Source organism: Accipiter gentilis, chromosome 28 (assembly GCF_929443795.1).
Source record: "Accipiter gentilis chromosome 28, bAccGen1.1, whole genome shotgun sequence".
Classification (NCBI taxonomy): domain Eukaryota; kingdom Metazoa; phylum Chordata; class Aves; order Accipitriformes; family Accipitridae; genus Astur; species Astur gentilis.
In genome coordinates this window covers 14,025,250-14,048,265 of record NC_064907.1, presented here as the reverse complement: position 1 = coordinate 14,048,265, position 23,016 = coordinate 14,025,250, and the positions used below count along the sequence as shown (strand labels likewise).

The 23,016-nt window shown below is 41.5% G+C and overlaps 2 protein-coding genes across 7 annotated transcripts; one reads left to right on the top strand and one right to left on the bottom strand.

The window, feature by feature from the left end:
* Positions 1-283: 283 nt before the first annotated feature.
* C28H6orf120 (chromosome 28 C6orf120 homolog) lies at positions 284-3,872 on the top strand. 3 transcript variants are annotated; one of them, XM_049830807.1, is made up of 2 exons: positions 284-453; positions 2,001-3,872. In XM_049830807.1, the coding sequence occupies exon 2, from the start codon at positions 2,046-2,048 to the stop codon at positions 2,601-2,603; it is 558 nt and encodes a 185-aa protein (XP_049686764.1). In that variant the 5' UTR covers positions 284-453; positions 2,001-2,045; the 3' UTR covers positions 2,604-3,872. The 3 variants fall into 3 exon arrangements, with proteins under 3 accessions (XP_049686764.1, XP_049686763.1, XP_049686765.1); XM_049830806.1 differs by having other exon boundaries at positions 284-560; XM_049830808.1 differs by lacking the exon at positions 284-453 and adding an exon at positions 939-1,573.
* A 60-nt stretch (positions 3,873-3,932) lies between these two features.
* On the bottom strand, positions 3,933-23,008 carry PHF10 (PHD finger protein 10). Of its 4 annotated transcripts, none has more exons than XM_049830804.1 (12): positions 22,490-22,643; positions 19,665-19,771; positions 18,967-19,097; positions 18,327-18,410; positions 16,778-16,911; positions 16,514-16,663; positions 15,197-15,306; positions 13,479-13,632; positions 10,879-11,034; positions 5,939-6,047; positions 5,466-5,654; positions 3,933-4,035 (listed from the first exon to the last, which is right to left on the bottom strand). In XM_049830804.1, exons 1-12 carry the CDS (start codon positions 22,556-22,558, stop codon positions 3,950-3,952), a joined length of 1,479 nt encoding a protein of 492 aa, XP_049686761.1. In that variant the 5' UTR covers positions 22,559-22,643; the 3' UTR covers positions 3,933-3,949. The 4 variants fall into 4 exon arrangements, with proteins under 4 accessions (XP_049686761.1, XP_049686762.1, XP_049686759.1 ...); XM_049830805.1 differs by having other exon boundaries at positions 18,327-18,404; XM_049830802.1 differs by lacking the exon at positions 10,879-11,034 and having other exon boundaries at positions 22,490-23,008.
* Positions 23,009-23,016: the final 8 nt, after the last annotated feature.

The following is a 23,016-nucleotide window of genomic DNA, read 5'->3' as shown; positions in this document are numbered from 1 at the left end:
CATGACGACGACCCCGCCTTCCCCCCCCCCCGGCTCTCGCGATAGCAGAGGACAGGGGCGGGGCAGGGGCGGGGCGGCGGGAGCGCTCGGCGGTAACGGCGGTGAGTGGCGCGCGCCGCGCTCGGCCGTGAGGCGAGGGGCGGCGCGGAGGCCTCACACACACCCTCCCCCCCCCCCCCCCCCCCCCCCCCCCCCCCCAGGTCCGGCCCGGTCCGGTCCCGGCGGGGTGCCGCCGCCGGTGCGGCTCCCGGGGCGTGCAGGGGGAGCGGTGCGGCGTCCTGCCCTGTCCTACCCTGCCCGCCGGCTCCTCAGGGGCGGCCTCCGCGCTGCCCCGCCGCCCGCCTCAGCCCGCCCTGGGGAGGAGCTTGCCCCGCGGCGGCCCGGCCGCGCTGCGCTGCCGCACGTCCGCGACACCCGCCGTTGGGCCTCGTCGTTGCCGGAGCCCGGTGCGAGGTGAGCGGCGGCCCGGCCCTGGGCTCGCCGCTGTGCCCAGGGCCTCCCCGGATCGCTTCTCCCGGCGAGTGCTGTCCTAGCGCCGGAGCGGTTCCCCTTGTCCCCAGGTAACCGGCTCCGCTCGGCTGCGGAGCCCCTCCGGTTCTCCCGCTCGGGTGTTTCGTCGCCACTTCGGTTCCGAAGCGGCAGAGAGGCAGCTCCCCGGTACAGGGAGACAAAAGGCAGAAGAGTGGTTTGGTTTGGGTTTTTTTTTCTGTCGCTGTTGAGGTTCTCCTGTCAAGTTGTGCAAATGCTGCACTTCCTTCTTTTACGCTGTCCTGGCAGAATTGTGGCCCTTGCAGTACAGAGGCCTCTGGGGCAGAAAACTTGGAACTACAGAAATATTCGTACATTTTTTTCCCTAGACCCGTTTAACTGTAAAACCTCTAAGGTTGAAGTGACATCTCAGCGGAAGTAATGCAGTTTGTTTTGACGCTAGCAGGGCGGAAAACAACTTACTGGCAGCTTTCACGTTGAAGAGCATTGTAGTGTCCTTACAGAACAAGCGAGGGGGTGAGAACCCTCCTCTTACGCATGAAAGTGCGTATACTTGTGGCTTCTACACTCGACTGTGATTTGCATGCCAAACTCGGTCAGCTGTACGCTTTGGAAGCCTTCAGCGAGGTTTGGAGCTTGCTGCTTCGTACGCACACGCTTGGTGCAACTGTTGAAAGGACTGGAGCGCTGCCCGACTGGGAGCACACAACAAGGAGGGAGAGGGTGTAAGAGCCTTCATCTGGCAGCTGTCCTTTCCATCTCCCCCTTCCCCCAGCAACGTCAGCCTTCTGTTCTGTAAGAAGTGCTGAGCGTTTGTACGGTAACAAAATCTTCAGGAAAGTAAATGTATTTTTTTCAGGGAAAATATGCCAAGTTTAGTCCTAGAAAAAAATCCACACAGCAGAATCATAAATTAATGTATTATCTTGCTAGATAACTTATTTTTTATTTCTAACTCCATTCCTGGTGCAAGTCAGAATGCATACTGCTTCACACACACATCCAGCTTTGCACCTTTACTGTCTTCTGAAGTTAAGACGAGAGGATGGAAGAACAAGTAGGATACCCTAAATACCTGATAAAAGTTAAGCTTCTTCAAGCATGCAAAAGCTGCCTTTTTTAACTCTGTTTTTTTAAGCTGAGGCTAAAATTCTTATTTGATTTCATCTTTTCTGGGTATCTGTCAAATTTGGCATGTATGCAGGTAGAATTAAAAGGAAGTCCCTGTGTCCATTCCAGATGAAAGAACACCCACCTGATTAATTTCTGTTTAACTTCTTGAAGAAATTCAAGCTATGAAGCTTGAAGAAGTTCAATCCTACAGAGCTCTGAATCTTAGCAATAGTTTTTGTTGTTAATTAAAAAAGAAGGAGGGTTAATTAACATAATTGAAGTTGCTTAACTTTGTATGGACCAGAGGGGATTTATAAAAATTACCAAATGAAAAAAAAATTTTGATCCCTTCCAAGAATGGAATATACTAAAATCTGAATTGTGTTTTATATTCACAGGGTAGTGCACAGTACGCAGGAAGAGTCTGAATATAACGTAAGACCATGGCAGCACGCTGGAGAAGAATCCTGATAATATTTGTGGCAGCTCAAGTACTATTTGTGGTAAATACCTTCGAGGAAGAGGATGTACCTGAAGAATGGATTCTTCTTCATGTTGTTCAAGGCCAGATTGGAGCAGGAAACTACAGCTATTTGAGACTAAACCACGAGGGAAAGATTGTACTTCAGATGCGGAGTTTAAAAGGTGATGCAGACTTGTATGTATCCGACCTGACGCTTCACCCCAGCTTTGATGAATACGAGTTACAGTCCGTAACTTGTGGCCAAGACATTGTCCACGTACCTGCGCACTTCCGCCGCCCAGTGGGAATTGGGATTTACGGTCACCCCTCTCACCTGGAGAGTGAGTTTGAAATGAAAGTATACTACGACCGAACAGTTGTACAGTATCCGTTTGGCGAGGCTTCTTACAACCCTGAGGAGGTGGAGGCAAGCCAGAAATACTCACAGTCTACAGAAGATGAATCTCAGGATGAGGAGTCTGTTTTCTGGACTATACTTATTGGAATCTTGAAATTAATACTTGAAATTCTTTTTTAAATTGATACACACTGGACTAAGTCACACTTCAGCCTGTGAAATTGAAATGAATGACTTGCTGTAATATTTAATACTCTTTGTTACATTTCCTGAAGAGGTATTCAGGTTACTTTTCCTAAACCAGAAAGGAAGTGGGGGGGAAAAAAGCCATATTTAATTTTATATTGTAAATCCTCCCCCATATGTAAAATGTGCAGCAAGCACAGCATTTGCAGTGTTCCTCAGAGATCAGGGCTCAAAAACAAATGAATGGTGGTTGGGATCTTGTTAAATTCACTTTAAACAGGTGCTTAGGAAAATCAGCTCCAATCCCGTATTTTCCTATTCTTTTTTTATAAAGAAAAGTGAAATAAACTGCTGCACTTCAGTGCACCCCCTCTCAGTTTAGAGCATATTTAAAAATAAAATCTACTACTTCTCTGAGCAAGGATCTCTAGTAAAACTAATTAGCAATGGGTTTTGAGCGTATTCAAGTTGAGGAGCCTAAGGTGAAGGAAGAAAAAAACCCCAGTCAGTCACCGAAGGGGATAGGTGATGGGCATCGTGACTGCGTGTGCTCTGCATCACATGAGCTGTCTGTTGGGCAGGGGTCTGTCCTGTCACTTGTCACCTCTCCAAATCCATGACCTGAATCAAGTGCATGTCAGTTCTTCCCTGTTACCACAGGGAGAGTAAGCCTCCAGCTGTTGTTACTTATCAGTATCACCTTTTCATTCCTCCTTAAAAGCAACACAGCATGTAGTATCTTGAACTTGAGAGGTTTTTTCTTACACCTCCCTTTATAGCTTTTTGTGATTGACTTATAAAGATGATGATAAAAAAAAAAAATCATCAGCTTGCAAAGAAAATTTCTGCTGAAAGGAATCTGCAGTACATTGTAAGAAGGTCAGGTCGTGCCTACTCTTCCTTCAAAGTTAGTTTTTTCCAGCAGTATTTTTTGCTTTGGTTGAGTCTTTCAAAATAACCAGTTGCTATGCAAACAGTGAATATTTAAACTGCTCTGTAATTTTCTTTTCACAGAGCTTACTGATGAGTGCACTGAGATAAACAAGTATGTTACTACAATTTTAAAGAAACGGTGCATGTACCATTTAAATTTCACTACTGAAAGCCTTCTCCCTTTGAGTGTGAATTTGGCTTGTCTATCTCATCTAGACATCTGACAGGACATGATTAGTGACTTGTATCACAAAAAAAATCGTTATATAGCCAAAATTATAAGTTTATTTGGTAAAAAGAAAAAAAAAAAGTGGTATTGTTCCTCTTAAGAGTGGTTGGTTAAATAGCACCAAAGTATCACTTTAATTTGTGCAGTTAAGTTTTGGACAGCAAGTTTTGGGGGGTGTTTAGCCCTCCTTGCTGTTTTTCCCCCTTCTTCCTCCTCTTCTGGGTACGGGAGGGTCTTTCTGACAACAATCACAAATCCAGCGACCTAAGAAAAGAAAGTTATCAATTATTGGGAAACTAACGTTGTTACTCGCTCACCCAGTTACGCACCTTTCGCCATTCTAATGGGTGCTCACCTACTCGCAGTACTTCCTTTAATGTAAACAACCAGTGCTTTTCTCTAAAACATAAGCATCTTTTCTAAAAGGTATAGAAAGCAGCAGGTAAAACTCCCCCTCCCTTGCGGGCTCATGACATGCAACAGCTGGCTGCACCGATCGTTCTGGACCTCGGGAACTGCCAGTGGTGCTGAGGAAGTGGTCATTAGGGAAGAATTTGACAAATGATGCTTGAGTGTGACCACAGCTGGAGGTTACGGGCAGTTAACTCAGAGCAGAAATGAACGTTGTTCTGCCACGGGTACAGGGTCCCTCCCATTCCCCCAGCAGGCGTTGGTTATTTCAGCAGATGAAACTGCTGGCAGGGGCTCATCACCAGACCCTGTACTAAAACACATTAGCTGAGGGAACAATAAGGGGTTGAGCAAAGAGCAGAAGCGTTTAAATGTTTGTATTACAACAGCTGGAATCATAAAGGCTGCCTTGGTAATTTTATAGTTTTGCAGGCATTTAATCTATTTTGTTTAGATTCTGTCCTTAGGTCAGCCTGGAAGTTAAAGCAGCCACAGAACTGTACTGAAGTGACAGCTAGTGCCAGTGCTTCCCAAAACGGGTGCGTGCAGCATGTTTGAAGTACTGCAGTTATGGGGAATGCTGTCCCTGCAGAATGCGCAGCCACTGAGTACTTTACTTACTCATGAACTTACTTACCCGGGGTTCAGTATTACATGAAAAGCAACAAAATACTACATTAGATTTTCTTTACACTGCTTTGAGCTGGCCAGGTGGTAACAAGTGACCAGGTAATTTAAAGGTACAGGTCCCTGACATCAAGGTACTTCACTTCCAGCTTTGGTGTTTTAAGAAGAAAAAAAAAATGGGAAGGAAGGGGTTTAAAAAGGTGTTTACAAATATTGAATTGAGTGCACTTTTTATCTGGAAACTGAAATAACAGCACAAACACTTGATTAATGTGAAAGCTATACTCCAGCGATATGCAGCAATACAGCCTCTTTATAGGTTTCTTTTATGAAAAGAGGTCATTATTCTCAGTATTCTGTGGATATGGAAAAAAACACCAAACAAACTAGTCTGAGTGAGTCTGTTGTAAAAGCCAACTCTATTTCCTACACAGGAATTGCCAGGTTAAACTGTGCACAACCAAATATACAGAAATAAAGCTTCTTAAAAAAATTGAGTCCTACGGTGTGAGTGCTTTCCTGCAGTATTTTTTACTCCTACCCTTCACGCTCATTTTAATCTATTCTTTCAAAAGCAACACCTGTATTAATTCCAACAGAGAAAGCCCAGGACTCAGAGGAGGTGGGAAGAGAACAATTAATTCTTACTTTATTACCTGAAGGGATAGCGTCAAGCCCCACACAAAACGTGTGATAACCACGGTCACATACGTCACAGAACATCATTTCTTCTTCATGGTGAGGCTGCCCGCATATAATGCATGTTTTACACTCCATACATTGCCAAGGGTAAGTCTTAATCATAGCAACAAGCTCCGGGGTCATATCAAGGCAAGAAGGATGGCCTAGATTAAAACCAATATTATTACTTTTAGGTCTGAAATGAAATTTAAAGCCAGTAAGACTGCTTGCTTGTACAGAAGTTGAAGCTTAGCTCGCCTCCTGGCGAGATCTCGCAGTGCGCTGAATGCGCTAGGACACGTCGCGTTACACAGAGATGGAGCCGTAAGGAAGGACAGGAAAGGCAGCGGAACTGCCGGCACACGAGTGTAGTACGCTAAGTATTTCCACAAAAAGATCTGCCAAACCAACTCCCTTAGGAATCCGCTTAGTGTATGCAGATACTTACCACTGTTGTCACACTGGGAGCAATGTATAAGAGCTTCAGCTTTTCCTTTCTTGTTGGACTCCTTACCCTTCAGACAAATTCCACATATAGCATTTGGAATGACCTTTGGCTGGAAGGGTAGAAGAGGGCTATAAATTCATTCCAGAAGAATTTACAGGTTTAAAAGGAAATGTCATATATCTCCTTAACTCTTAAAATCAATGAGCTATCTGTTAGGATGTGTGAACCTTAAAACATATGACAAAAACTGACAAGCAGCGGCACTGAAAAAAACCCTCGATTAACTATATAGAATTTTGCATTCGGCACACGTAGCAAGTTATATGGAAATCAAATTGGAGCAAAAAGCACGTACTTGCTTCTTCCTACGAGTTCATCAGCTAACGTTCCCCTCAATCCAAGTTAAATGTGACACAGCATTAAACACTTCAGTGTTTTTTCCCCAATATAGAATACTACTTTATGGATCTCCATGCAGATTTCCTATTTACAGAAGATTTTAAATACCATTTTCCATTTGCGTGGCATTTGTCCCTAAGTATAGAAAATCAATTACATAAGCAATAAACTTGATTTTTGTGTCTTTAGTTCCAAAATACCTGGTCAGCTATGCTGTATGTGGCTATCTGTTTACTGTCCTTTCTCGCATCCAGTCATAATCACTTTAAGAAATACACACCCTCGCATTTAACTACAGTTTTACATTCACTGTCTTTCTACGTGATGATCTGGGGCGTATTTGGGTCCGTGAGATCCATTTAAATGGCAGAAGAGAAACAGCAGGCTGTTGCAATGACTAACATTTGTGTGTGCATTCTGTGCCCCGAGCCAAGAGATACACCAATGGCGTTGTATCCCGATGAGGACCGAGGAAGAAGTAAGGCATTAGGAATTTCAGAAACATTTCAGTAGTTATATTGCTGAGCTCTGACCACTGCATAATGAAATAGTGAGAAATGCGGTTTAAAATTCATGTAGTACTCACTGATGTTAAATCTACTAGTGCTGGAGTTTTAAAAAAAATGTTGCCGCAAAGACACAGCTAGTAGAGGGAGCTGAAGGCATACCCCGCTTTCTAAGGAACCGAGCGGCTTGTCAGTAAGCAAGAAGAGTTCCAGTCAACTACCAACCACATGTGCGGCAAGGAATGCAGTTTAATTTTAAAACAAATTTAAAAAGTGAAAACAGAACTATATGTGTGTGTATATATAAACATAAAAAAAAATTCACCAAGATCTTTCGCAATGTGACTTCTCTTTAAGTGTGTCTACTTCCCCAGCCAGTTTTTTCTAGCACCTAGCAAGATAACGAGTATCTTAACTCATTTTTAGAGCAGTCAGGGTGCATTGCTTTAAGTTTTCTGAAGTTTTCATCTGCTTTTTAAGTTAAACATGGCTACAGTCTGCTTCAAATTGTCTGGTCTAAAGAGTTTTATTTAAGACAACAAAACAGCATACCAGATGTTTATAAGCAACTTCCTTCAAAAGATGACAGAGGCATTCATACAGACTTTTTTTTGCTTATTTATTTTAAAAAAAGCAGAGTCAACCTGTTTTATACATAAATATAATAAAACAATAGAAGAAGTCTAACATTCACAACGTTTCTACAAAATAATAAATATAATGGAAGCAAAACCACACATAAAACTCTTTTACTGTTACCTATGCTACGTGTCCTACATGTATACCTTTATACCCTGCTCCTCCCAACAAAAGTGGCACATGCTTAAACCTCGTCAGCGTTGCAGCATTTACCCTTCCGTTGTTTAGGCTACATTCTAATTTTTTTTTGTTGTGTTTTTATCTATTTCTACATAAACCAAGCCTTTCTAGAATAGCAAGTGCACTTTTCTAATCAGACTTCTAGTTTGTTATGGATTTGTGTATTACTGCCTTTACTGTACAGCAGCATACTCCCTGGTACTCCAGCAAAACAAAAGTAAGCTGCTTTTCGGTCACCGTACCTGCCTTAGGGTATGCGCAGTTAACACTCCGATACACGTAACTCTAAAGTTAGACACCGATAGAGATGCATTTATTAGCAATGCTTCCATCTAGTCTTACTTCACTAAATTGTGTTCATTAGAAATCGTGCATGTTGGGCGGGGGGGGTGGGGGTAGATGAGAATCACAGCCTATTAATAATAAAAGTTCCAATAGTATGGAAGTATTTTTACAAAAATGGGGGGTAAAAAAACCAACCAAAAAGCAAGACTATTCACATTTCAAATCAGTTCAAGTTCTACCACCATAAAAGGCTTTTAGAAACGCTATGAAAAAAAGTCTATCAAATCCAAATGGGAAGTCACAGTATCCCATCGAATTAAGAGTAAATTTTGCTTTCTATGTCCTCGTCTGACTGGGATGAGGAAGGGAGAGACAATGAATGCAGGGTCAAAATGACGACTGCCTGCTCTGTAAGTTTTTACTTCCATGCTGCTGTGCTGCAGCTCTCAAAGTAAGCGTTCCTACTCCACCACTTTGATAAGGTTCTGTTCTGAATGCAAAGTGTTCCATTTTCATATACAGTGACCCAAAACGGAAGTGTTGTAAAATATAGTTTCTCAATACATTTCAGTTTCATGTGCAAAAAATCTCCTGTACTTTTAACAGTACCCTGTGTGTGCAATTGTAGTAGCCAGTCCTGTAGCAACAAAGACTCGCCACCTGTAACATGACAAAATGTAAAACACACGCTCATCGTTCTTTGTTAAAGAACTGACATTAAAAATGGCTCCATATAAAATACATTATTTCCTTTGCTCAAAAATAAATCAGTGGAAATGTGTGAATCCTGTAATACTCATAATGTGGCTGTAACTATACATTTGCATTTGATGCCGTAGCAATTATCCTTCAATTTTAACTACGTATAACCAAAAGATTACTGTCCTACAAAAATAGTCAAATATTAGAGAACAATACAGAACAAAAGTATTACAAAGATTTAGAATTCACAGGGATAACATTTTAAATCAGTTAAGCCTTCAGCTCAAAGTGCCTTAACATTTAGGCACATACGGTAGGTATATCATTATCTGGTGTTTTTACACACTTACTAACAAGAATCTTTCTGTCTTACCAGTTGAAACAGCTCATGTAATTGGGCTTACTGAAAGCGCTTAAACGTTCCCACAAACAAGAAAGCCAATCGTCTCACCCTCCCAACACACCACCACCACCTCTGGCTTATCAACGGCCTGACGGCTGATGCAGGCAGGGCACGCCGACCTTACAAAGACGTGGCACGGTAAGTGTATAGTAAGACCTTGTTACTAACACAGTCAGTGATTTTGAACCAGTAAGTAATTGCTACGGGAATCCATTTTCAAAATGGAATGCTGTATACTACCATTACTCTTCTACAACTGGAAGTTCAGAAATTTGCAGAAAGTTCTGCGCCATCAATTCTTTCTCTATGCGTTCATAAGGCCGTTACATAGATCGGACTAATCAAACACTCAGGCTTCTCACAGCTCAGTGAAACTTCTGTAAACCAGTGACACACAATCTCTAACGCCAAATTAAACAAAGCTAAAAACCCCAAATGTCAACTCCATCTTTGGATTTCACGTTCATGGGAATATTGGTATGCATTCTGTGTCTACAACAATTTGCAAAGTTACATATAAAAAAATATACATATGGTACCACAGTCTAAATCTCCACAGTTTGCATATTTCTTAGAAAGTTCCTGAAAAGAGAAAACGCAACTGGAGCTTGCTATCTGTTACGAACTTACACAGATGCTGTATGTAGAGAAAATTTATCAAAGCTGTCCAATTCTGGCTGGAAATTAGCTTCTTAATGTAAGTTATAGTTTACTTACTACTAACTTGGTAAATACAGATAGTAAATATTTATGAATATAAAATGCAAGCCATCAACAGCTCACTTTTGTGCCCAGACAGTTTCTCAATATGTACAATCTTGTCACTGACAAAAGTGCTCCTTCTCCCATAACCTCTCTTAACAAGCGTTCCTGATTGCTAAATACTAAACCCTATCTTAATGTAGTGTTTTGCCTCTTCATGGGTCTATTCCTGCTCCCATGTTAAGTCAATGGAAAATTCTCATTCCTTCCAGTGGAACAGGACTAGACGATAACGTGTTTTAAAAGTGTTACATCATATTCAAATCCTCTGTTAGTATGCAGAATAATAACACATAAATAATGCATGTCAATTCCCATTTCTTCTGGAAAGTATTCTTATCTTAATTTTTGAAATGATTATACAGTAATACTGAAGATTTGGGGCTTAGGTTTGGCAATCACTGCTTGACAGCTGAAATGTCTTAACATCTTCACCAAATTTTTAGCCTGGATAAAAGCATATTGCCCACAAACATTTCTACATAGTGTGAACTACATAAAAAGCTATTTTCCATATACTGTTAAAGCGGTTACGTAGTGTTGCCTATACAACTGTAGTAAGCTTCTTGCCTTCCATTCTACACACCATAACATCTCAGGATGAAAGGCTGTATTTAAAATGAACGTCATTAACAATATGTTCAGCCACATAGCTGCACTTACAGCACTGATCTCTTGGTATGCTGCCATACTAAATAGTAGGAAAAAAAAAAAAGGATACTGAATGCTAGTTTTGAACTGGCAAGTAATTCTGACTGCTATGTTAAGGCAAACAGAAAGATGTAGAGTTCCAATGAGAAATCCACAGTGGATTTTTCTGGTGTTACTGCCTGGGAATCTGAGAAGTTAACAGAAACAGAGGCCACTGTATAGCCAGAGTAAAGGAAAGCCCCACAGGAAATAAAAGCAAAAAGGCAGTAAGGAAACAAACAGATGGAGCGCACAACAGGAGAGCAGCTAGTGAAGTACAGCAAGCAGAAGTTCCGTATTATTGAAAAAACCCCAAATATTTCAGGGAGAGGCCGGTCAGTAAAGAAGTTCAGTCAGGGGCTTTTTTCTTCTACCTTGTACCCAGGAACTGACTTGGATAATACAGAACGTTTGGAACCATCTTTTCTTGGAGTAGCACTTTTGTCTCTTGTTTTTTGTCTTCCCTGAAAAGAATCCTCCTGGTTGTCTGTGGCGCAATCACCTTCAGATACATTGCCAGACGAATTGTCCTATAATAAAAATACCATAGCTATATTTTTTATTTTTTGGATAGACAGACAAGTCTTTCCTATGCCCCTTAGAGCCAACTAAGGTAAGAGAAGGATGTATATTTCCTTCTGCAAAAGCATGGGGTACATCACAATCTAGAACACCTTTGCTCATAACCTTCATTATCTAATTTTTTTCTCATGCTAAGAGACTGGCATCAGCAATAGCAGTCATGTTTTCCAGTTGGTCTTGATACCAGAGTGGGGAGCACAACAGTGTAATTCTTTGAACCTTTTTCCTTTAAAAGTCAGCAAGAAATCTGCTAAATGCAAGATGTTGTTTACACAGTAAAGGGCCAACAAAAAGTTAAAAGTGCCCTTGCCATGCATTTAAAGTGTACCACCAAATAGCACTGCCATGAATTAAACCCATGAAGGTTTTTTCTGCCACCCTCATCTACTATTTTCACCAGGAGCAATCTAAATATTTAATTTGGATTGCAGCAGAAGAATGCCATCAAAGGCCAAACACACTTCAATATTTAATACAGAACTAAACAACAGAATTTATGCTGCAGTTAAAGCTTTTTTTTTTTTTTTTTTGGGGGGGGGGGAAGGGGGAGGAATGAGGAGGCAAGAAAGAGGGGCTCAAGAGGTTCAAACAGGGCAAGAGATCAATGTAAGCATAATTAAGAGCAGCAGCACAAGATTTTTCTCAGAAAAGTGTTAATAAAGGCCTCCAAAAAGTCCCAGAAGAAAGCAATATGATTAATCACATTCATTACAATAAAAACCAAAAGGCCAAATAACAATGGTGTCCTACAGCAAAAGGCACTCTGTACAAACTTAATAGTAATCAGCCTATACCCCAGAGCCTAAAATCAAAACAGACAGAACAGACACACAGCAAAGGGAGGAGTACAACACAAAAGCAAAGCAAACTACATGGCAACAAGAAATGGTATGTTTCACCGTCATCTTCGGGGAAGGGTTATTTAGGACAGGCCCATTAAAACCCTACAGAAGAGGAAAACTGCTACCCAACTTCAACAATGGGGCAGGTGAAAAAGGAAAAAGCATAAAGCTTATTGTAGGACTCACCAGGGAGGATCCAATAAATGGCAGGTAGCCCAAAACTCACGACGAGGCCTGCCAACTGCTCACCTTTGTGTTCAACAGATCTTTTTCCTGAACAATGTGCCCCCATGACTAGCAAAGAAGCCGTGCTCCCATAGCTAAACCCACTTCACAGGAATCTCATTTTAAATTTTCCCTACATTTTCCAACACAAGGACATTTTCCTTTCTGCATTCTGTAACCAGAAAGACTTCTGAAATTCTGTGAAAAATGAAAGGATAATCTGCTCGGTCCAGTTATTTTTCTTTACCATTAAGGGGAATGGAAGTCAGTGGAAAAGGGAACTGGGAAGAAATGGTTAAAGACCAACTGTAAAAAAGCTGTAGTGTGATTAACCCAAAACTTTCAGCTGACATTTAGCATGCTAAGTTTATAGGATTTCTTTTTCTCTAAAAAACACAAGCAGAAAGGGTGTATTAACAGCTTTCTCTCCCTTGTTAGCCTACATGCTGACCCTTTTCTTCCTTCTTCAGCTATGAGTATCTTATGAATATTCAAACAGAATAAATGTTTATATGGCAAAATTTAACATTATATATACCCACTAACATGTTCGTCAATTGAACTAGAAACTGTTAAATGCACCTGTGATTTTACAGTCTATTTCTCTTAAAATTAGGGTTAAGCTTCCGGAAAGTGGTTGTCACCAACATACCAATGGTTCAGTTGTACTCAAGACAGCTCACCTGAAGCTCAGCTGTTCTCGAGCACTTAAAACACTATCAAGGTAGGTATGTGAATGTTTCCCTTAACTTCCAGTAACAGTTAATTTTGCATTTGCATAAAAAGAGAGAAGATAAACATCTTTTTAAAGATGTATTTTGCAGCAAAACCCCCAGTACTTTTTACCTCCTCTTTAAATTGGAATAAAGTAACTGTTTCTATCTTCAGTGTTTCCTGCTTCTATGTCACAAGAAGAAAAAGTTACCAGGCTATCAACACCTCTGCTTTAGTGACAGATTCTGTGGGACTTAAATAGCAAAACAGCTGTGACCTGAACTGCAGTGTTCCTTGCCCTCAGATGTGCTAGCAACTTCCCCTTGGGCAAAAGGGCATAATGAAGAGCTGCGGCTGGGAAGATTCTTCAAGATTTCTTTACAAAGAAGGAAGAAAGGGCCTGAAATTTCAAATGTTTGATTTACTTTAAAAATGGATCAAAAGAGAAAGCTGGAAAGCAACATTATAAAATAAAGAGAAGTACCAAAAAAGGGACCACACTTCTTCCTTCATCTTGCAAATGTTAAAAGATTCTACAAAGAAACTACTGAAACTAACAAAAGTGAAGGGAAAGGGATTTTTTGTTGAAGAATACTTTCAATTTGTCTCACCGAATTGCCTTTGGTTTTCCTTTTTTCATCACCTCGCCCTTCCTCTGCATCATCTGAATCTCCATCACTGTCTAGCGCAGGCAGCTCTGGATCCAAAGGAGGTTCGTAAAGAGCTGTGTTCAATGGCAAGTAACGAAGTTCATCTGGAGAGTATCTAAAATTAAAAAAATAAATGAGTAAGTAAAATTAATTCATGTGTACTTTATGCATAAATATTAAGTCACACAGCATACAAGGACTTGAATGAGAAAGAGTAAGAAAATCTCCCTTTTTTCAGGAAGGCACATAAAAACGTGCGGTTCTGAAAACACAGGAAACATACTAATTTCTCTTCCCAAATGCAATACCATCTAGTACTTGTTGTCTTTGTGTAGCAGATACTCGTGGAACACAGGAAGAGTATATGTGCAATCTTCCAAACTTACACAATCCTAAGACGCCATGGAACCCCTAAAAATTTTTAACCAATCCACGTTACTACACCCAACAGACTATACACTTTGCTTATAAACATACAGCGCCCACATAGCATGCGCACAACAATTCTAATCCAGGGCACACAAATAGCTAGGGTCCAAAGCAAAGCAAGTAAAGGATGTAGCTCTATGTCTAAGTTCCCTGATTACTGAAGGAGAACAAAAAGTGCATATAAAAATATGATTGCAGAAGAATGTGAAGATCTTATCACACTGCTTATAGTCAGATACAGCTTAAAATGTGTAATCTACACTTCTTTTTAATAACCTTAAATACCAAGAAAAAAGGGAAAGTCCTCTTACTGTTAAGGACAAGTGTTGTAAGGAATAGGGTATTATTTTGATTCATATTTTGAAAGGTTGTGTCCTTTGTTAAGAAGGATAAGCAGTTTCGCTTGCAGCTTACAGGTGCAAAATAAACAAGATACCTAGTATTTTTAATTCAGTTAATTTAATAAAACTGAAGTCCTTAAAGAATGTCCTGTAACATGCACATTGGGGGTGGGCTGTATGCACACACACACTGGAATGAGCAAGGCACATGCAGATAAAGAGCTTCTCTAAAGAAAATCATGCATGCATCGGATGAGTACCATCTCTGTTGTACAGATGGTAAAACTTAGGCAACAATTTTCAAATTAGTATGTATTTGTCAAATGGGAGCATGCTACTGGTGAAGTCTTAAGTTTCTGTAGACAGTCAAGTACACATTTTTCATGAAATATAAAGATCCAACTAGCAAAGCCTTTCTCTCTCACTTAGAAATCCAACATTAAACTTAGCCTGCAAGACCAATCCCACTTTTTTTTTTTTTCAATTAAAAACTTTCTAAAAATTTAAAAAGGGACAGTAAGCCTGTCACACAGAGAACATGGGATTGCAAGCCAGCATTACAGCTTTTTGATATAGCAACATTAATTTTAGCACACACGCAGAGGCAGATGATAAGTAAACACATAAGGGCAGCAGGAGTGAAATCAATGTCTCCTTTTAACACAGTGAATACCTGAGCAGGCCAGGTTTCAGGCACTGCAACACTTCAGCGGAGACAGTACTCTGGCAGCCAGTACTGTTTTGTTGACAAAAGCTGTCACACTACGCGTCTATTAGACTAGCAAGTGTCTCAAACATAAAATTAATTCAAAACCTTACAGTAAATACACTGAAATGTTTTCCATCTGCTAGATATAGAGAAAATAGATCAGTGCAACAGAATCGGAGGTTAGGGTGCATTTAAAATACCTTTTGTAGTACTCCTGGAACTGGCCGGGTATGAGAGCCACTGGGTAAGGACTAACCTTTGTTCTCTCTGTAGGTAAGATTTTGTATTTTCCTTGAGGCACCTGGATAATCTGTATTGTTTAATACAAAACAATGACGTTTTTGTTTCACATACAGACTTTTGAGGCTTCCTGACCAGCTACCCCCCCCCCCCCCCCCAATTATTTTTTAACTAGCCAGTTTTATTGAGTTGGAACAGCTACCTGAGGTCTCCCATGGGAAATCCAACTCATTAAAACAGTAAGAGATCCCACTCACAAAATAGTATTATGGATGAAGGCCAATCACTAAGTATCTAGTGAACTGAAAAAACACTAGGTAAGACTACTCCTAACAGTATATTATGTAAAATAATTTAACAAACTAAAACCTAACAATTGAAACAGTAAAAATTAACTTTTGTGACTGGCATCTTTAGCATGAATTATCATTGTTGGTCCATATTGGTAGAGGACAGCAAGAACATGTCCATGTAATTCTGAAACCAGACTGTACCATAAAAAAATCCCATTAATAATAAGAATATATGGAACGGAGAAGCTTACACAGAAGCCTTCTTTCCCTTAGAAAGAAATAAAACTGTTTATCCACTATCTCATTTCCAACATGGGTCAATACCAGAAAAATGTAAACTTTCTCTAAGACTGCCATGTAACAATTTGTGTAGAGAAAACTTTTGGTTTACTGTCTTTACACAAGCAGAACAGTCCTGCTTCAAAGTAACAGCTAATTTATTTTTTTTTTAAATCAGGCACAGAAGCATGAAAATACATCTAATACAAATATATAACACGTAACAAAAACAAGGGCATAACATTGACAGGTAGCACTCTTTTAGAGGATAAATAGTGTACTTTTTTACTCTAGGTACTGTTCACGCAAAATTCTGGAGGTTTTCCAAAAAAGAATTAGCCATTTATATGAATAGATACAATAGCAATGGAAGCTTCTTAGTAACCTAAACATGCCTCTTAGTTTTATGCTACTACCAGCAGATTAAAGGCATGACAACAAAGTAACGCTGAAATTTTTAAAGCTTCCCAGACAAGTATTGTCAAGTTAAAAAAACCAAAAGTTTTCAGATTAAATATATTTGAGATTATTATTTTCAGCAGTATTACTCATTTCACAGAAAAACTGCTTAAGTCCCTACATGACTGAAACAAGACTAATCAAAACTCTTGATAATAAAATAGTTTAAATGGTACCAAAACCAACTTTACTAAAACAAGCAAGGAGCTACCTATTGACATTGATAAGAAATTTAAATCTGCCTACATGTGTCTGTAAATCAAAATAGGCTCTTCTTTCTTCCATCCGCTCTCGGTTTAAATTGCTGTTGAATTCTGCAGCTTTCTTGGCAGCTTTTTTAATATATTCTGGAACTTTACTGGCTTCTACTTTCTGTGTGTTCTGCTGCTGCATTTGCTGGAATAAAAGCAATTTTATTAATTCACAAACATTTCACTATCAGTCTGAAAACAGCCTTTTCTTATACTACGCAGGTTACAGCTCTGGTTCAGTTATATGATAGTTACTTACAGAGTACTCTTTATAATGATCTGTTATTCGCTGACGTTCTTTCTCTTGCAGTATAACAGAATACTCAGCATGTTTGGCAGGGTATTCTTTAATCATAAGATCAATTACTTCATCGCTACGCAAAGCTGTTAGACCTAAAATAGATAAAAAGCAATAATAATGCTATCTGGCAAAACTAACTATAGGTTATTTATATCCCACAATGACCAACTCAAGTTTTTGAGCAGCTAGAGACAACAACCTGCTGTGCACAATGCTTCTCTCCCTCTCTCTCAAGTAGGAGCAAACGTGCCATTTAGCTTTCAAGGGTGATCAGGAGTTTGCTTCTACCCAAGGAGCCAAGGCTCATTTCTTTTCTTCCTTACAGCTGCAGAGTCCTTCACAGTAACTCAGCCACCTACTAACCTCCACTGTGAGGCAGAATCTTTGCTCTAAGTGGGACCTGGTGAACTGTTAGTTTCGGTTTCCAATACTGGTGAGGTGTCAGTTTCATTAACTTGCAGAACCTTAACTGAAATGATGAAGTTTACATAACCTCTCTATACAAGTCAAGGAAGAATCACTGTGAGGGCAATTCAGAGCAGCAAACTGCACGCCGACTCCTGACTCCCCATTAAAAGCATTTGAAGTTCAGAAGTCAGAATGCCTCAGTTTGCAGCTAGAATGCAGAACTCGTCCTTTAAAGGCTCCAACACAGCTAATCTCCAAACATTGACAATGGAACAGAGGATGACATATGTTACTCCCACTGATTATAAATATAACCTGAAAATAATAAGGATAGTTAACTCGGCACACATCTCGACTTGATATATGAGGCAGAACATAGCATTTTGCTTCTATTGATAAAAATCAGATACTGTTCTCTCCTGCATATGTAAGTTTAAAAAAAATAAATAATAAAAAGCAAGAGAGCCAGCAGGTGAGAAATAAAGGTGGTATACCAAATATCATTAGGATATAAAATGACATTCCATTGCACAGAGCCATGATACACAGAAAAAAATGCGACAGGCATCATTTAATCTCTAATGCTCTGAGACACATGTATTAGCAGAGGAAGAAAAAAAACACTTCAAGGTCTTTGAATATAAGCCGCATTAATGACATCATTCCATTTCAAGTACATTAATGTGCTTTAATACACACGCCTGTAAAACTTCTAACATTAAGCTGAACCATGTACGATATACCAATGTTTGCTGAGTTCCAGCTAACTCAGCAAAACAAAACTGACATACTTTTTAATTTGAAAAATTATGGTGTTCTCTTTCCTAGAGGGAGAAAAAGTTTCTAAAAGTTAATTTACAGCATTGAAGGGATTTTGCTAAGCAATTAGAATAGATCCAAAATTTATTTTTTTTTAATACTACATCTGGAATACTGATACTTCATGGCCAATTTACACAAATTAATAAATCAGTTTTCATTTCAGAATTTACATTTTCAGATGAGGGTGATGCAACTCTTCTCTACCAAACCGAATCACATTTTCAGTGTGTCATACTTTTAATACTGTAACAAGGAATCTAACAATCTATTCTCTTACCTAGTGTGCACTGAGTCTCTGTGATAACATTTAGTTCTCTGAGGTAGAGTTTCTCCTTGTGAGATAGATCTCGTCTTTCTAAATCTCCAAAGAAAACAAAAAAAGAGCAATAAAATTGTGTGCAGTTACTCAGACTCCCCCATAAACAGAGTCAAAGTATTTTGACAATTTTATTTCCAGGCAGTGAGAGTCTATATTATACTACCATTCGTACAAACAGGATAATTTTATAAGTTAATTTTAAATTTACTATATGCCATAGTGACACGGTCAATTTTTCTGAGTACCCTGCCTGTAGTTACAACTTACAGAAATACTGAGGAAACCTAACATATGAGCTTGGATGCAGACAACACTATCAAGCACTGAAGATGCATTCTTTTTTCCTTTCAATATGCCTTTTAAACGTAAATTCCATGACTGAAGAACCAGACTTTACAAAATTACTTTGAAAACCACAGGATACATTTTTCAATATGCCAGTAAGAAAAATAAAAAGTACAACATACATAATTCAGGTCTGCTTCTGCCAGGGTCTTTTTTTAATCAGTTGGCTCATGCTATAGTCAGAGAGATGCAGATTACATCCAAACTGTACGAAGGCAAAGATTTTTAGAAGAAAAAATTTAAAAACAAATACCTGGATATTTTCTTTTAAAGGAAGTCACACCCAAATATTCACTGACTTGCTCCTGAAGCATGTAGTATTCTCCTGTTTCATCTGGTGGCCACTTGTATTCTATCAAGTTTTCGGCAGGAAAATAGCTGTATCTAAGTATAATAACAATGTTAGAACAAATCAAAGAAACCTTAAGAGGGATACTTACATTTCTAGAAATTCAGCAATTCCTATTTATACGTTAGTGAACAACATCTATGAAGTTGGACAAGCACTTTAGAACACTGCGTCCTGTTAACCCATTTCAAAGTCACTTTGTTACACCCCGCTTCATGTATATTTCTCCAAACCAGCATTCATCAATATGCTGAGGGACAGAACATGAAGAAAGGGACATCCAGGATAGCGGACAGGACACCAGGAAAAGCAGGTACTACAGTGTCAAAATTCATTCCAAAACCAGGTAAAGTTTTAAAAACATGTAAAGCTGTGCTTCTGATTGTAAATTAGATGCAGCACACTTTGTGTCATTTTAAAATCAAATGTCTTAAAATATGCTGGGAGAAAAAGATAGCTGGCTGCTCATAGGACACTGCCTCAATTCAGAAAGATATACGAAGAATATACAAGCAAAGAAAGAAGAGCTGATACGTAAGCATATCAAACAATACAGTAAGACTAGCAATAAAGAAGTGGGAATTGTAAAAAAATGGTGTTACCCAAGGTCTTGACTGGAAGTTTCACAGCTCCGAGAACTGTCCCCTGAGCCCATACGTCGTCTTTTGGATGGCTGGCTGCCGTCATTGGAATTTTCTTCTGTGTCATCCTGAAATGAAAATAAATATTAAAAAAATTACAAGTGTTCAGCAGATAATGTAAAACATTAAAAAAAAACTAATTGCAAGGCAATCCACAGTTTAAATATACCTGAACTACTGAGCTATTTAAATAACACCCTTTACAAATTATAGCAAATTATTCCTTGCTATAAACTAGCTGCATGACACACAGTGGTGCAGAAGGAGAACTGGGCAGTTTTCTCACCTGTTGCATAGGCAGAGCAATGAATAGACAGAGCTGTGGCCCTGACCACCGAGTTCATCATTCTTGATGTAAACTACCTATGGCATCAGGACAGCCAGACAGCTGTAGACCCAGCAAACTTCCCTCACTGGTGATAGTCAGGGACAAGACTAATTCACTTAATCAGGCTAGCTCGCAAAAGCAAGGGCAGGGCAAAAACACCAAGCCGTTGCTGAGAGCTGATGCTTATAAAAATCAAGGAAAATACTACCAAATGCAACACAGGAGTTTACAGACGTACAGTTAAAATAAAAGGAACGGTATCCCGTTTAGAAAAAGATACCATTACAGCAAGTAGCAAAGACTTGCCTTTTGTGGGGAAAAAAAATAAATAAAAGGAAATAAACTGAAGTTGTATTGCAAGAGATACAGAAGAGAACAAAGCTGTTACAAGGGAGCATTTAGAAGTTAACTTACAGGTGTCACTACTCAGATTTTATGAGACCTATATAAAGAAAGGGAATAAAGGGCAAAGAAGAGAAAAACAAAACAAAACAAAAAAGTTCCGTAAAACCTAGCAGACCAGTGATTGAGTTGGTCTTCTCATGTTTGTCACTGCTTTGTTGTCCAGTAACGCTATACAACTCCTACCTACCTCATCCACAACTCTGAAAGCACACAGTGACCACCCTTTCATGGTTATAAATGAGAAACAGAAGTGCTCCAGTGAATCGCCTATTGTCACCAGCAGCAGAGCCAAGAACGAGATAGCTCTTTAGGTAATTGAAACTCGAAAGTGGAGTAGTATGAAAGAATCACGTTTCATAACTTTTGTGAAAAGTTCTAAGGAAGAACTAACCTGTCAGAAATAAATGGATCAAGCCCAATTATACATACTGATTAAATAATGACAAGAACAATTATTAGGTCTACCTTAGCTAATGTATTTCATTCTAGTACGTTTTACACACCGTAACACTTGAAATAGCATTAAAAAAGATCCCAGCAAATCAGAATACATTACTTCTGTTATGTAACGTTTCACAGTACTATAATCAAGACAGGCCACCACAGGGAAAAAGCACTTGTCTAATGTATTTTTGGTTTATTTCAAGTTTTTCGCAACTCTTTACAAATTCTTTTTTCTTTCTTGTGGCGTAGCAAGAAGAATATCTTTCGTGCAGTAACAAAAGCTGGAAGGCAACTTTAATGAAACTGTGCTTTCTTAACGCAGCTATACTTAAAGAATCAGTAAGCAGCACCTCCACTAGTATCACCAGTAATACCATTTCCTAGCATGGCTGCGAACTTCCCATATAAACTCGATCAGACGAACCAAGTGGCTGTCCCCAGCCAAAACAATATCGCGCTCGCATGTTCTGTGACACAGCTATGTCTCATCAGCAGTTCATCCCTGCTTCCCACACGGAACGTTAACGTGCTCCAAACCTTTTCAATTGCTAAACAAAAACATGAACGGGGCCAAAGCCATGCTTTGCTGTACCAAAGCTACCGAGAGACTTCGAAACATTTTTAGAAGATAGATCTCAACCGGACAGTGAAGAGGAAGTGCCTCGCGTCGGTTTTTCCTTTTGCTTCGAAATTTTCTTTTATCAAACCTAGTACTGTTAAAAAAACGTGAGCACCCATACCACAGGGGAGATGAACGTCCTCCATTTCCACCCTTGCTTTCTTACTTGCTGAAAACTTCAGCAAATTCGATCACGCAGGCTCACAGTCTAAAACACGCGAGGAAACGAGGCTGTTTGTTGCAGAGGACTTTGCGGAAAAAGTGAAAACACTGGCACTGCAATCTAAGAGAGGCGGTAGTTCAACCGCTGCAACTGCGCCAAAAATAATGGTAAGGGACGGTCTTGCGGCTTTCTTTACGCGGAAAGCCAAACACTGCCAAGAAAAAGCCCCTTCTTCCCTTGGAAACGCACGTTTCTGCAAAACGCCCGTTAGTCCTTAGGAAACGAGGTTAAATTACGAATTCCCGGTCCGGTCTATCAGCTCCCGAGATCTACGTAACGATCGCTCATTACGCCATCGGAAAGCCCGAATTACCAACCCTGCCGTCTTTCTAAAACCTCACCGCCGATCGGGCACCCGCGGAGGCGGCGGGGGACTGCGCGGAAGGGAAAGGGCAGCAGGCGCCGGGTGCCGGCCGGTCCCCGGGCAGCGCGGGCACAGCTCGGCAGGCCTACGCGGAAGAACCTGCCCAACAGACCCAAACTTCGCGGGCCCGCTGCCCCGGTACGGAACGGGCCGCCCCGCCGCGCTCGGGAAGGCTCGCCTCGCCTCGTCCCCCCCCGCCTCCTTCCCCTCAGCCCCGGACCCGCACCCGAAAGTTCGGCGCGGGAAGGCGCCAACCCCTCCCCTCCCCCCCGCCGCCCGGTTCCCCCGAGAGGCGTGAGGAGAACCCGGGGGGAAGGGGGGTGTCAGGGCGCCCACGCGGGCGGGGCCTCCCGCCGCGGCGGCCGTTGCGCCGGGCCCGCCGCCGCCCCCGGCCCGCTCTCACCTTCAAGGACTGGGCGCCGGGGGTGGCCGGGTCGCTGTCGCAGAGGCGCGGGGACAGGACGGCCGCCATGACCGCCGCGGGGGCCGCCGCCGCCGGCTGGGCGAGGAGAAGCGTCGCCGCCGCCGCCACCGCCGCCGCCGCGCGACCCGGCCTCGCGCCGCGCCCGGCTCCGCCCCCCCTCCCCCTGCGGGGGGTGGCAACGGCCCCTACCGGCCAGCTCGCGCACGAGCGCGGCGGCTCGCGCAGCTCCTGCTCCGCCCCCCTCCGGGCAGCCCGCGGCGACCCCGGCCCGCGCCGCCGGACCGGCAACCGGCCCGCCCCGCCGCCGCCGCGAGGGCCCAACGCCGGGGCCCCAACGCCGCCGCCGCCACCGCGCCCTCCTCCTCCTCCTCCTCCTCCGCCTCCTGCCGCCGCCGCTCGGGCGGCCGCGCGGCCCGGCCGCGACCGCGCAGCCGAGCCCCCTCGGTAGCGCTTGGGCAGGAGCGCGGGGCGGAGGGGCAGCATCCCCCCGCGGTGGTTGGCGCCGA

Bases quoted from the DNA above. Each gene is read 5' to 3' on its own strand.
- C28H6orf120 (XM_049830807.1), top strand. From the start codon at position 2,046: ATGGCAGCACGCTGGAGAAGAATCCTGATAATATTTGTGGCAGCTCAA.
- PHF10 (XM_049830802.1), bottom strand. From the start codon at position 22,993: ATGCTGCCCCTCCGCCCCGCGCTCCTGCCCAAGCGCTACCGAGGGGGC. The intron at 16,912-18,326 runs GTAAGAGAATAG...TATCTATTTTAG, and splicing joins AGAGACTCAGTGCACACTAG to GTCTAACAGCTTTGCGTAGC. The intron at 15,307-16,513 runs GTAGGCAGATTT...TAAACAATACAG, and splicing joins ATTTTGATTTACAGACACAT to ATTATCCAGGTGCCTCAAGG.